General features: G+C 32.6%; 1 protein-coding gene across 5 annotated transcripts in view; it reads left to right on the top strand.

The window, feature by feature from the left end:
* LOC147080027 (inositol polyphosphate-4-phosphatase type I A) overlaps positions 1–15363 on the top strand; it is a 53671-nt gene that overhangs the window by 16834 nt on the left and 21474 nt on the right. For 3 of the 5 annotated variants that reach the window (XM_085947714.1, XM_085947727.1, XM_085947720.1), the window contains 7 exons: positions 2927–3082; positions 5672–5793; positions 7034–7112; positions 11462–11613; positions 12354–12515; positions 13298–13662; positions 14465–14667. In XM_085947714.1, the coding sequence (XP_085803840.1) occupies positions 2927–3082; positions 5672–5793; positions 7034–7112; positions 11462–11613; positions 12354–12515; positions 13298–13662; positions 14465–14667 (1239 nt within the window). The remainder of the gene's footprint in view (positions 1–2926; positions 3083–5671; positions 5794–7033; positions 7113–11461; positions 11614–12353; positions 12516–13297; positions 13663–14464; positions 14668–15363) is intronic. The other 2 variants (XM_085947745.1, XM_085947735.1) reach the window with 1 other exon arrangement.

The raw sequence follows: 15363 nt of genomic DNA, 5'->3' as shown, positions 1-15363 counted from the left end.
CCGGTCACGGTGTAAGTACCACGCAAAGAATCTTATTTTAAGGTCCAAGTACCAGCTCAGGGACGCTGGTGGGATCTAAGTACACACTGATGACATTTTCAATAGAGATGGGTAAAATAGTATAAATTAAAAAAATAAGGTTTAAAAATAAGGTGTTGGCACAATTACTGACGAAAATTTTATTGCAATCGGATGAATGGAATAGGAACGCATACGAATAGAAGAAGATGAAGACAGTTGTACTAATTCAGAAACCTTCGCGGGCGTACGCACAACAACTGGTCAAAATTTCATTGCAATCGGATGAATGGTATAAGAACGCATACGAATAGAAGAAGATAGAATAGAAGAAAAAGAAGAAGAAAATGGTTGTATCAATTCAGAAACCTTCGCGGGTGTTGGCACAATTACTGACAAAGGTTTCATCGCAATCGGATGAATGGTATAGGGACCATACGAATAAAAGAATATAGAATAGAAGAAGAAGATGGTTGTACTAATTCAGAAACCTTTGCAGGTGTTATCACAACAACTAACGAAGATTTCATCGCAATCGGATGAAAGGTATAGGAACGCATACGGGACAGACATACATTCATTTTTATAAATAAGATATAGCCTATACTCTTCGCGCAAGTGCAAGCAATAAGTTGACAAAGTTTTATCGCAATCGGATGAATGGTATGGCAGCGCATAAAATACCAACAAACAAACAAACAAATATTGATTTTTGTATATTAGATATACTAAATATTTTGAATTTCAAACCAAGAAGAAAAATGTATTTAAAAAAAAAAGTTGCTTAATATCGATATCATAACATTTATAACGATACGCATTGAACATCACTAGCGCTTTCTTGACAAATTAGCGGATTGTGTGAAACAATTATAAAAATGTACTTACCTCAAAATTTCGAGGTTTTTTGGCTGGAATCATTTTACTATTAATTGTGGAGTACTCCTGGCCACTAGTTTTTAGTTTTTTTTTTTTACATTTTGGACACTTCCTTCATCTTTTTGGCGACGTTTTTTAACAGAACTCGTGAGTGTCAACACACCGTTTTTAGCCATTTTATATGGAATGCCGTTGAATACTGCAGTGGTACTTACACCCTTACAAATAATACACGCCAATGGACTTACATCGTCGCCAGATTTAAATATTTTATTGTATTTTTTTGACTTGCTTAATGCACTTAGACCATAGTTAATAGTATTGGCGTTGGTACGCAGAACAGTTTTCTATAAAAATGTCAGTTTTAAAAATTTTGGTACTTAGCGCCTTAATTAATACACGTATTCATATTATGTGTGTAATAATAATTATATTTTGTTGGGTGAATTACAATGTAACTACTATTCTATTGTACTATTCTGCCAGTTATAAGTCAATATGTATCTACCTATTTGTGACATAATAAGTCACATGTGACCTGTATAATCGTCTGAAAAATACTTGTTTGATATTGCCAGCTAAAGTTCAGTGGCATCCCGCAACTAAAAGACACACTGGTAAGCAGTGGCGAAGGGTGGAGGTAGGCTGTTAAGATCCGGCATAAACAGTGCAAATTAAACTTTTTCAGACATACATATTTGTTTTCATTGAAATAAGACGACAATTTACAGATAGTGTTGGTTAGTTTTTAAAATTCAACTAAACTCTGAGAAACCGAGCCATAATAGATAATAGTCAAAAAATTCATGTCTATCTATAAAATATCTAAAATTATGCAATTAAATCATACATAACTTTGAATATTTTATAAATAGAATAATATTTTTTATTTATTATAGTTTGGTTTAGTCAAGGCTTAATGAATTAAAAAAAATAACCAACAATATTTGTAATATGTATTTTTAATCCAACGAAAACAAATAACTATGCATGAAAAAGTGTGCACAATTTTGTCGTATTGCCCAAATTAGACCAAAACTATTATGGTTTCGTTTAGGCATGGTTTAATTGATTTTTAAAAACTAACTAACACTATCTGTAAATTGTAGTCTTAGTTCAATAAAAACAAATACATATGACTAAAAAAGTTTAGTGTGCACCATTTATAGCAAATCTTAACAGCCTACCTCCACCCTTCGCCACTGCTGGTAAGTATATTCTATCATCTTGATGAAGACTTCACAACGGTTTTAGTGTGGTTTAATTGGTAGCCATGTAAAAATGAATATTCCGTGTGTTGGCGTATTGAAACATGACTGTTTGTTTTAACATTTTCTTATAATGTAATTATCGCAAATGTTTACGGTTTTGTCGTTTGCTTCATAATAAATTTAGACTTCAGGGTTTGTCTTGGCAATATTTGCATATTTAATGAATGAGTGAATCCTAAGTGACTTAAATGCTTGTGGTTATTGACTGATACAAATTGATTCGCAATTCGAAATGACTTAATTTAATTATTTGTAGTAGGAACCATTTTTGCAGCTTTACTTTCATATATTTAGCCTCCTCTATATAAAGGTTTTCTTAACTGTCTTAAGATGAATCAAAGATGCTGATGAAAATCTTTTATGAAGATGGTGCCTTTATTATATGAAAGTGATAGCTGATAATAGGGTTAAGTACCAAGTATAATGATTAAATAATCTGTAAGTCATTCGCATTGCGGGTACATTTCCATTGGGATTTTTTATATAATGAACTGTCATGTTATAAAAAAATCACAAATAATATAAGTGAGTAACCAAGCAAGATTATCAACAGCGGGCTACTGTTTGGATTTTAATAATGTATTTGAAAGTGCTTCCAACACAGAATATTAGATTAAGAAGTTACCAATTCAATCACATTAAAAAGTTCTGGAATCATTATGCAAACAATTTATAGGTTCCCTCTGTATTAGTCCAAACTGTTTGATTATACCATTGCACAGTGTGGCTGTCATTTTGTTTTTGCTCTATCTTTTCAGTTTGCTTGGAGAGGTGGTGCCGACTACGGGGAAATCTACTGTTTTATATGAGAGCGGCAGAGCAGTGGTCGGAGCCTCTCGGAGTCATTGTCCTCGAGCAGTGTTCGGTGAAATCCAGCTCTCAAGATGATAACGGCCATTGGCCGTTTCATCTTGGTAAGTGTGCAGATAATTTACGAATCTCAACAATGATTAGACTCACTGAGAACAAAATATTTTTGTAAACAATTCAATTTGATGAAAAGTTGTAACAAAAAAGAATGAAGCATTTTTTTATTATTTACAGTGAGATTTATATATTGGGATGCAGTATTATAGTGCTTTATATAGTCTGACAGTATGGAAGCGGGGATCAGGTGAAGCGATGTATGTACATCATATGGTGGGGGATTGGGACATATAATATATATATGAAAGACCAGGGGGATTGATGATAAATTTTATAAAATTGATTTAGTATATAAATAGTAAGTATACTTATTATACAGTAATTATTGATCTGATATAATACTTGCATCGATTTTTTTTACAAAAGATAGTTTGTTCCCAGTTATATTCAGCTATTATTCATCATTTCCATTGCAAAATGAAATATCTGTGAAGCCTGTCTTTTGCAAATGTTAGGGGAAAACTTCAATACAATCCTTTTTAGCTGTTTCAAAGAATTAAAAATATATTCCAATTAAATTTGAACACACCATGGTTTATATTACAAAGTAAAAATCTGAAAAGGGAAAAGATGTTGAAGAAACCCTAACTTGTATGGAGATGGAGCCTAGATAAACCATGATAAAATACTACTTCACTTGCATACAAAAGTGGCACTTATCTTAGAAGTCTCTATCTGGAAGAAAATTCAAAATTTTTAGATCAGTTATTTTGTTTTGCAATAGAAATGATGACAATTTTTTTGCACCATTAATGTTTATTTACACAATATCATACGCTCGATTACTTATTACACATTGAATCAAATCAAAAGCACTGCAGCAACAAAATTCTGCCTATTCGCTGAAAATCGCTTGAGCATATATTATTATCTAATATTCACGCTTTTAGCAGATGATGCATCGTCCGATGCTTCAATGTTTTCTCAGCGGAAACTATTTACCGATTTTCCAAAACTTTTACCGAACAGCACAAATATGCGAATATACCTCTCCCAATGTGGGCGCAACTAAAATTGGACTGACAAAATATACGGGTATTTAATCTATTTTCTTCTTCACAAGTAATATTGTGGAAACGTTTTTCATACAACACGCACGAAAATATAAAAGTCTCAAATAATATCCGTGTATGGCGTGAATATGTTCTTCGATCTTATCATATCGATCTTCAAGGCAGCTATTTGTAAGGTTGGTTTTCTGTTGTAGATCAAGAATGTTTTTAAATTTTAGTTTGTAGAGAATTTTACTACAATTTTAAAATATCCAAAAACATATAATCTGATTTACCACAGAAAGCTAAACATACAAATAGCTGCTCTGAGAATTGATGTTTTTAGACTAATCAACATATTCACCATACACGGATATACTTACCGATATTTTATCTATGATATTTTGGTCTAAATTCATGCTGATATAACCAAAGCCATATAATGTTTGAGGCTTTCACGGTTGTTTTTTATTGTAGTAGATTTTTGGGTTTCCACCTTGTGTCCTTCTTCCTTCTTTACTCGACGTTTCGTTATCATCTCTTGATAATGGCCTCTGCAACGAGCCCGAAACGTCGATTAAATAAGGAAGAAGGACACACGGTGGAAACCCAAAAATCTACTACGATAACCAAAGCCATTTTTAATGTCTATCTTAAGAGTTAAATATAATATAAAAGGAAGAAGAAAAGACACTGTGATCAAATTTTAATAACAAAATAGAAACTCTATCTGCCGATTAACCCAATGAATATGTATATAAGATATATAAATCATAATGCCATAATTTTGTATATAAGTCATTCATTAAGCAGGTATAAGAATATAAATTAGAAAAAGATGTTATTGAATCCGTATATGGCGTGAATATGTTGATAAGTCTAAAAACATCAATTCTCAGCGGCGGTATTTGTAGGTTTCGCTTTCATCTAAAACAACTGACCGGGACTAGTGTAGTGAGTGTAAAGAACAGCGTGTATACACGCTTATTTTCTATGGCCGGCCTTGTATGCACGGATTTGTAGAGCGCGTAAACACCCTTATGGCATACATCTGGTTAAGGCAGACAGACATGCAAGAGCTCACATAGAAGATTGTTATCTAATAAATTTGTCTTTAAATAATATTATGATATTGTTATAGATAGTTGAATCAAATAAAAACAATAAAATAAGTTTTATAAAAAGCAAATAAACCTCAAGGAATTCGAAATTTTTGAAGCATCTGTTTGCTAAACTTAAATTTTCTACATCAAGCTGGTGGAAAAGTCATTGATTGATTCGCAAACAGATATATTTGAGAAATTAATATAAAGTTGCCACATGGGAAAATAAATCACCCATCGGAGATAAGTGTATCCATTGGGCATCATGTTGCCCCATGCCATTAACAAAAATGTTTTTCGTTGTTTTGTCGCAATAATTACTTACATTACACGCTAACACAATATCTCAGTTTCAAACACTCAACCCATTGAATAACGTAGATAACCAGCGTATGCTTTTAGCAGTAGGGTTCTAAAACAGTTCAAAATGTGTTTAAATGCTTTTTCACTATGCTAAAAGTATTGAACATATTTTTCTCAGTTTGGGACGGAGGTTTATCTCAGCAGATGGCAGCACTAACCGAAACAGACCGCAGTGGTTGGTTACAGGCCATTCAACTTGCCACTTATGAATGCATGAGGTCCCAAATGTTAGCGTTACAGGTTTGTCATTTGCATACAACAAGATTATCTTAATACAGACACTAGGTAGATTGAGAATAACAAAACAACCGTTTTTTTTTCCGTCAGTGTATCTTGTCTTGTCTTTTCTCGCATGTCTATTATCACATTCCTTTGCTAATATATATATTTTATTTTTTGGTTTTAATACCACCGATATTTTATATCGCTAGCTATGCTTTCCTCCACTCCCCAACCCATTTCTATTATTTTCTATCCTATAAACCATTGCTTTTTTTTGTATTATTCTTTTTTCATCACCTATTTTTATCTTCTCCGCCAAATCATCATTTTGTCTGATTGCTATATTATAATGAATTTTAATTGTTTTAAACATAGTTTCTTTCATTAATTATTAAAATCTATTTAAGTTTCTCACTCATTTTCACTCATTCTCATAGTTATTATATTCAATAATAAATAAATTTTATTTATCTTAAATAAATTTGGATATAGAAATAATCGCCTTTTGTAAACAGTAGCCATTAACTAACTTTTACAGTTTACTCAATTATATCGGAAAGGTTACATTCCAAAAAAATCGATTCTAGATAAATTTTCATATAAAATCCTTATCACATGTCTGCGATGACCAAGTGGTAACGTGTCCATATGTGAAGTCATGGGTCTTGGGTTGGAATCCCGGGTCACGCAAATTCACTTGATATTTTTCAATCGGTGTTTGATTCCAGAGCATGGATGTAAGAGTATGGATGCAAAAATACTTGGGTGCGTAATTCCTTAAGATACGCGCCTAACTTTAAGGGGCCGATTTCAGTACAGTGAGAAAAACATGTATAATTCTTATTATAACACCTAAGTGGAAGAGAGAAAGAACATGTAACATATTTTTCTTGTTAGAGCGGCTGGTTAACGTCAATGGTACCGCATCGCGCTTTAGTATATTAAACAAGTGCCTAATATCCAGTTCTCATAAAACGATAATCTGTTAAGAAACCCCTTTGTGGAGACGGCCAAGATCCGCATCGGATTGTAGAGCCAAAAAAATATATATAGAAAATATCATATTATCATCATGTAAGAGGTCAAACCCATTATATGCAATAGTTTAACATTGCACATAATGCGTTACGATGATATGAAAATTTTTGTATTTTTTTTATTTTAGAAAGAAGATATCCAAGTTCTTTTGTAATGATAATAATATATTATATTAATTGTATGTAATGTTGATGTATCTAATATATATTACAATTTTCAGGACAGACTAGAAAAAAGACGAGGGACTGATCCTGATATAGACATTCAAATGTGGAGATTGCAAAAGGGGCTCTTTATGGGTATGTAGGCAATTGTTTATATTATAATGATACAACTTTTACACATATCTTTTAAATATTGACAATGTGTATATTTGTTTTAGACGAAAATGTATATTTATGGTAGAAATATAAGGCCATTTTAAAAAAAAATATTGACTTGATTCCATATTCTTTCATAAAATCAATATTAGTTGGTGACACGAAGTACTAAGGTTTCAAAGTATCGATTTATTGAAGCTATAATTCCTTTGGCGCGTTTGGGAAAACAGATGAGAGTGTATTTTTGGCGTGTGACGAAGTTGCGCGCTCCGATGCAACACAATTTATTATTATGATTATTTAGGAAAATCAGCTATTAAACGAATTAGTAAATATTACTTACTTATGTATTTATGTACCAATCTACCTAAATGGTTAATACATAATTGAACAGCCATGTGCTTATAGAATATAGAACAATTGGCTGGCTCAGGGCCAGACATGACTATCCCACATTAAAGTGATTCTGAGATAATAGGGGTTTAAGGTAGAACTTGTTTTTTAAATCTCCATTGATGACACAACAACGCAATCTATTGAAATACATGTGTAATAACCACACAATTTTTATATGTATTTTTATTTTTAATAAATACAGAAACATAAAAGTTATAGAACATTAAAGTCACTAACTTTATTTGGCGTATTTTTTTTTTTAATTTTAATGAAATAATGTGGGTTAGTCATGGGTTAGTCATTTTTGGTTTTTCACATGTTTTGTTTTCTACTGTTGGTGATAGAATTTTGAAAACCCACAGCTATTATAATTGTTGTTCTTCTTCCCCGTTATGTATTACAATCTAAGCCATCATCCAGAACTGCATTGTTGCCTTTTAAATTGTTATAAGAGTTGTGATGAATCGCGGGGTAGGTATGTAATGTAAATGGAAGTAAATCTTTTCAGTTTCAAATCCCAGTTGGATACAATTCAGGAAGTTGTAAAAATTCATAAGAACAGCTTCTTCCTCTCTTCCTCTTTTCCAAATTAACTTCAGTGAAGATACATTCTTCTTGGAGTGTTGCTTTCATTTGAAGATTTCATGGATGATTTTTTTTGAGCCTTATCCAGCATGTTTTAAGCCATTGTACATTCTCTTCGTCAACAGGAATCTTCCAGTTGGTTATATCGTCTTCGAAAATCTTTGTGTTTTTTAAATGGACAATTTTCTATCTCTTGCAAGTAATGCCTCTATTTTTTTTACATACAACAATGTTGTTGCAGTAGTAGTATATTGTCTCTTCTTTTGTATTATTTTAACATGAACCATTAATAACACCAATTTTAATTCCCAACTAATTGAATAAGAGATTGAAAAAATACTTTTCCTTAGGTCTGTAGGCACCTTTTCATTGGAATTTAATTTGCATTCACAGATTTTAGGTTCAAAAAGCCTCGCTTCAACACCTTCTTTTGAAGTCGATGTATGGGCTTCACCACTCATAAATTTTTCTTTTATTATATTTTTCTTATGAGTGTGAGGACGTCTTTGCCTTTTCCAAGATGATGAAAATGGAGTTCAAAGCCTTATCAGGTTGTGGTTCACCTGGAAATAAAACATTAAAATGACTAAACATCATTGCAAAATTTTAAAAAAAATGTTGTAAGAAGCAAAAGTGACTATCCAACATGGTGATATGAAAGCTAAAAAATATTAATAAACCAAAGAATTTAAAGAATTGAATGATAAAATGAACATAAAATATTACCTTCCGAGGACGATGTTGAAGGTTCTGGTATAAAATCTCCACCATCTTCACTATTATCACCAAAATAACTGGACAAAGACGAATCACAACTGTCACTGTTTGCAATTTGAATGTTGGTTAGTCGTTTTTTGTTTTAATAAAAAAACAAAATCGTATTTGCCAGAACAGCTTACAGATGCTAGTGTTGTACTGAATTCGTATTATGGCTTAGTCGTATCTGGCACTAATAAATTGTTGATGTCCAAGTAATTTGGAAGAAAAAAACTATATATTTAAGAAATGTGGGTTAGTCATGTCTGGCACTGAGCCAGCCAATTGATGATAAGGCGATTGCCCAAAACTGTGATAATTTATTATTGGCATAAGTAGGTATTTATAAGTTTTATGATTTCTGAATATACCTAGGTATAGCGTGCAACATTAAGTAATATTAAGTAATTGTGCATAATGTGACACTCCCAAAGTAACACAAATCAATACCTACGCATTTAGGTAGGTACCTATGCTTATTTAAATTATTACTTATTTATAGGTAAGTATCTATGTAATTAATAATTTACCAGTTAGATAGTATAATAATATGATTTTTTTTTTGTTGAATACCTACAAGTCTTAATCAGTTAATATCTTGGTATGTAACTATATAGGTATATAACCAGTAAGTACCTATGGCAATTCAGATCCTGTAAAATAGTGTAAAACTATCAGTGGCCAAGTTGAGTAAATCGACATCAAAGGACCTACGCAATTTCTTGTAAACTATGCATACCTACGTACTTGTTTTTAACATTAGGTAGGTGTATATATCTATAATGAGGTCTCATTTTAAAATGATTGTTTATTACTAATAGCTATATGAAAATATTGATAGGTAGGTAAGTAGGTTTTATTGAAGTTAGGATTTTGTGACATTATCGTATTATTTTGTTTAATTGTGTAAAAATAAATATCATTTTAATTTGATTATGCATTGAATCAAAACTTTATTAATTGTATTAAATATCTTTCTTCATTTATTTTATCGTATTTTCTACTTACATAAATTATTTTGTTTTGTTACGCCAAAGAAGTATAACTTCTAACACGAGCGTGCATAAGTACACACACCAATTTTTTATGTTATAAAAACATTTTATTTATAGTCATACCTGTGTTTGTGACAAGCTAATAATATTATACTAGCGACAAACGGCTGCATCGCTTGTCTGCTGATTACTTTTGATAGTAGGTAGTTTGGATGGAGTCATGTTTTTTCATTGCAATGGATTTTTGTTCAGTTTAACACGATCAGGAGGACATATTCAGTTATCGTGCATTTAAATTAAACATTGAAATATGGCTAAAAGCTATTTCTCGTCAAAGGTCTTTTAAGATGGTTACCATTCTGTAGGGATGGGTCTATATGCTTTATTTAGGAGCAAAATTAGTATTTTATTTAAAAAATATTAAATACTCTACTGAATAATATACAACTTGCTTAATTTATTATTTAACAAAATAAGTACCTAGGTGAGAAAATAACAATGTTGTTAGTTGTATCATGTACAAAAATAGAGTAAATACAATAAAATTCTCATTAGAAGTGTAAAATTGAATTGACTTATGATTAATAACTATTAAGTTACCTCCGAAAGTCTGGCTTCAAACAAACCAGCATGTAACATGAATAATTATTCCAGTATATATACCTACCCTATATATGACTACACAAAAGTCTAGCAAATGTATTCAAAAAAATATTATTGTATGCAGGCCGCTACTTACTCATAGTAATTTTTTCAATGAGTAAATTGGTTGATAAGTCACTCCATTCTATAACAATTAATTTATTTATCAAAGATAATGCTATTATTCATCATTCAATTTTGATATACTATCCAGGATACGTTTATTATATTTTTTAACATTTGATTGTAGATATGTACTAACTTTTGTTTGCAACATATTGTTATGCCTTGATTACACTTAACGAGTACAGTGGCGAGACAGCAAAATGTCACTAGGCCGAGAGAGTGTTAATACATATTTTTCTCTTTTTGACTTTTGTGGCGAGTCAGTTCACTTTCGATCAAAAACCAGGCTAGTTTTGTGTACCGAAACATGGATCGTAAAATGTACATTAAAGAATATACTAAGCTGCTCATATCACTTCTGATTGAATTCAAGAATTGAATAAATTATTGCGCGAAGAAGCTAAACGTCTTTTGACAAGACAATGGATTTTAAGGTGACCAGATTGTGGTGCAACATACACTCTTTTTAGTGAATTGGAGTTAGAAGATCCTGATAAATTTAGAGCGTTTCTGAGAATAGATGTAGGTTTTAATAAATTGTTAAAAAATATTACTCCAATCATAGAAAGATACGAGTGGCAAATACGCACCGAGCGGGCTAGCGAGTTAGTACCGTTGGGCACTCGGTCTAGTAAGTAGAAAAGGGTCCGAGTGACTTTCTCGCCATCCTACTAGGCCGAAAGCTCGGTAATATGTTTATACCAACTGAGCACTTGGCCGAGAACACTGTCTCACCACTGTACTCGTTACATGTAATCAAGGCATTACTGATAAATCTGAAACTGTAAAAATCCAATTGATTTTCAAAACATGTGTCACTATTTTTAGATATAAATGAAGTACCACTGTGTGAACTGTCACTGTCATGTGATAACCTCTTGTGTGATGCCCATGGTACCCCACCATCTCCGCTCTTGGCCATCCACATTAAAATGGTGAATGGATATTGGATTAGGTATTCCACGACAGAAGTAGTCGATGTAAGTAAATAATATTCCCTACACAGCAATCATTTTGTGCATGTGCGGTTTTGATTCTCATCGCCTCTCATGTGTACCACTAGTCTACTACGTATTTACTCCGTCAGTGGACCAATGATGGAAGAGATACCCACCAATGTATTAACCCTTTGAAGACAGGCTAAAAATGAGAAAAAATGAACCAACAGCCACATTATTTTTTTTAGTAAATTTGACAAGATTTTACTAAACAGTTACAATTTTTTTATTATATGTCAATTGGCAATATTTATTTTAAAACTTGTGTAGCCATTGAAACACTTTAATATATAATTATCTTTTTAAATTTGTAGTGTTTTAAAAGAAATCTAAAAATAAAACATTACTAATAAGGACAAGCGGTGTCAAATTGATGCCGATTGTCCAAAACTACTTGGTCAACAGCGGTGTCAAATTAGCGCCGGTTGTCTCCAATGGGAGAAGTGATGCTATTGGACATGCTAACAATAATTGTAGAATACAATACCTGCCCACACGTTTTATGTTCCCAATGCAATGTAGGAATAACAAGTTGAAAAACTCACTAATTGTGACATTTTAATTATTTTCTCATTCAAGTATTTACAATATTTTGAATGTTATGAAGAATGTCATTCGTGATTTTTTGCAGGAAGGTTAAAATATGGGTAACGCTGATAATTATGAATTATGAATAACACCATTCAACGATGATGTTAATTTGATGTTTTTATTGTTTCCAGAAAAATAGTAACCCTAGTTATTTAAGCACAGTAAGCTTTCGCGGCAGTGATGGGCTGGATGGGAATACCAAGGTTCGCATTACAGCATACGATATGCGTGAGAGAGTTTCTCATACAGCTGTGCCGATGGGCTCCGCCACTGTTCTACTTAGTACAATTCAGGTAGGTAGTTAAATTGCTTGTTATTAACTTTTAAACGGAAAATTGTAATTTGGTCTAGGCGGGGTTTAATCGAATTTGTAATTTATGTTCTTAGTTCAATGAAAACAAATAAGTATGACTGACAAAGTTTAGTGTACACCAGTCGCGAAGGGTGGAGGTGGGCTGTTAAGGTCCAATGTAAATAGTGCACAGTAAACCTTGTCATCCATATGTATTTGTTTTCATTGAACTAAGACTACAATTTGTAGATAGTGTTGGTTAGTATTTAAATATCAATCAAATCTAATCAAGCCATAATAGTTTAGGTGTGCTTTGGGTGATCCAACAAAAATAGTGCACACTTTTTCAGTCATATATTATATTGCAGATGGTGTTAATTAGTTTTTTAAAATTTATTAAACCCTTCCTAAAATAAACCATAAGAGATACAAAATATTCTTCTGTCTATAAAATATCTAAAACCATGTATGATTTAATGGTATAATTTTAGATATTTTAAAGATAAACAACTATTTTTTGAGTAATATCAATAATGGCTATGTTTAATAGGGCTTAATTAATTTTTAAGGATTAACCACAACTTTCAGTTCAATGATAAAATACATATGACTGACAAAGTTTAGTGTGCATAATTTATGTCAGATCTAACAGCCTACTTCCACCATTCACCACTTATCGACATTTAGGTTAACTTAATGCATCTGACCCTTTGTCTCTAAAGGGGTACTTGCATGTTGTACTTTTGGAAAACACTGCTTTAATAAGTTTTTTTTTAATTGCAGGATACACAGCGACTGCGGATAGCTTTAACAAATAGAGAAGGAAGCACAATCGGATTCTTAACTTTAAATGGATGGAGCTTGGAGTCATCAAATCCGGTGTCCAGCCCGTACCATATTTCAAACATGAACCAGAATTGTGGTTCATTGACGCCTCAGAAAGTTTTCTCCCACCGCAGATCACAGTCCCTGCCGCCTAGACTGGGAATTAAACTGAAGCTCCCGTCTCACGGGTCGATCATGAAATACATATGCGCCAACACATATCAAGTGACATATCGGCTACACTCTGGGCTGGGCGGAGATATCACTGTTCATGAATTAATGGCGGAATCCAAATTGTGCTATACTTTGCCCCAACAACTGCTGTGAGTATCATATAGTTATAATATCATATATCATTCCTTAGTTCGAAGTAGGCTTGAGAATGAGTCTATTCTTTGGACATTGCATCAGTTGAAGTACAGTCTTATGGTGGAGAGGGTTCAGAAAAAATTCTTGAGACTCCTTCTCTTGAGGCTTTATAGATACTATCCGTGGCTTTATCATCCTGACTTTCTCTTGGGTCTAAAAGTCGGAAGAGATTTATATTTAGCTACGTACTTCTTCTGACTTATTCGGGGTATAAATACGAACTCTGCCATTCTTGGGAGTATTGATCTGTGTGTCCCTGATAACCTTAGATATCGGGAACATATGTTGTTTGTTCTCCCAAGGTGCAGAACTAATCTACTATTGGTAATACCAATTGGGCAAACGATAACTGTGTTCAACCAAATCGCTTGAAATACTGATATATTCCACCTACGTGAGGATGAGTTTAGGTGAACGTTTTTTTATAAATTCTTTAAATAGGGTCTACTTAGCTCATTCGGCGTATCTCCATGTACCTTATTATTTTTGTATTTATGCTTATATTATGGACTTACCAGTTTTTGAAAATAAATGCCACAAGATTTTTCATTCTTCGACATTTACCATACACCACAAAATTTTTCCTTTATCTCGGTGAACAGATTACCTCTTTTGTAATAAATTTTATCAAGTATCAAATATTAGTTATAATTTGTGTTTTGATAACAATAAAAATTATTATCAATAATAATATAATAAATATGTACATGATTATATAAATAACTGAATTTTATTTCCTACATTCATCTTTATTAGTGGTTTATGGATTCAACATGAGAAAGAATTGCTGCAAGAAGTATTGTGCATGGGCGAGCTTGGTGGAGTTTGGAAATCGAAGCAGATGGAGCTACTCGACACGCATCTGGCACTATTGAAGTATTACAGCCACGCTAGACAAAATTTGCAAACCATGGTCTCTCCGTCTGGCGGAAACTCTTTCAAACAGAGTTCACGAAAAGGTGACACATATTTTTTTCTTTTTTGTAAATATTCACTACACATCGGTAGGCTGGTCCTCGCATCCGTGTCGACACCACCATCAGCCCACCAAAGTCACAGACATTTTACCTCTGTTTGCCCTTTTGTCCATTGCATCATGTCTCATTAGTAGACTTACGTCAAGGCCAGTTAAACGAGCATAAATTTCATTAGCTAGTTTAAAGAGAATGGATGCTATCTTCAACCAATCTGACCTCAGATAAAAAAAACAAAACACAATTTATTTCATTGAGAATGAGACGTCAATTTCGACTCATCGGTCAAATACTCAAATTGGCAAAATGTCATCAGACAAAGAAGAAGAAGAAGCATTTGTCAAATAAGAAGTCGACAGAAATATTGGGTACAGCTATGTATAAATTTTAGTCAACTCTATGTACATCTATGTGCATTAAGTATCATGTATTTTGTGGATTTCAACTAAATTAGATTGATAACTTTCATAGTGAGGTGCTATAAATTTTTCTTGGGTATATTTCTGATCGGTTTTTGTTAGCATATCTTCACTGCTGTATTTGTATGAAGGCTTTCTCTAGCACCTTCTATTCTTGTTGGTTCTTAGTTCTTTGTTGCTATGTACATCTGTCGTACTTTATGAGTTCATTGATTCAGCGGGTTTTTGGACGTCGCTATGAACGTTTAGGTACCACTGCATA

Source organism: Rhyacophila brunnea, unplaced genomic scaffold (assembly GCF_057557595.1).
Source record: "Rhyacophila brunnea isolate RB1 unplaced genomic scaffold, BYU_Rbru_1.0 scaffold_1, whole genome shotgun sequence".
Taxonomy (NCBI): Eukaryota; Metazoa; Arthropoda; class Insecta; order Trichoptera; family Rhyacophilidae; genus Rhyacophila; species Rhyacophila brunnea.
The sequence above is the reverse complement of the archived record's forward strand: the minus strand, read 5'-3'. Positions and strand labels throughout refer to the sequence as shown.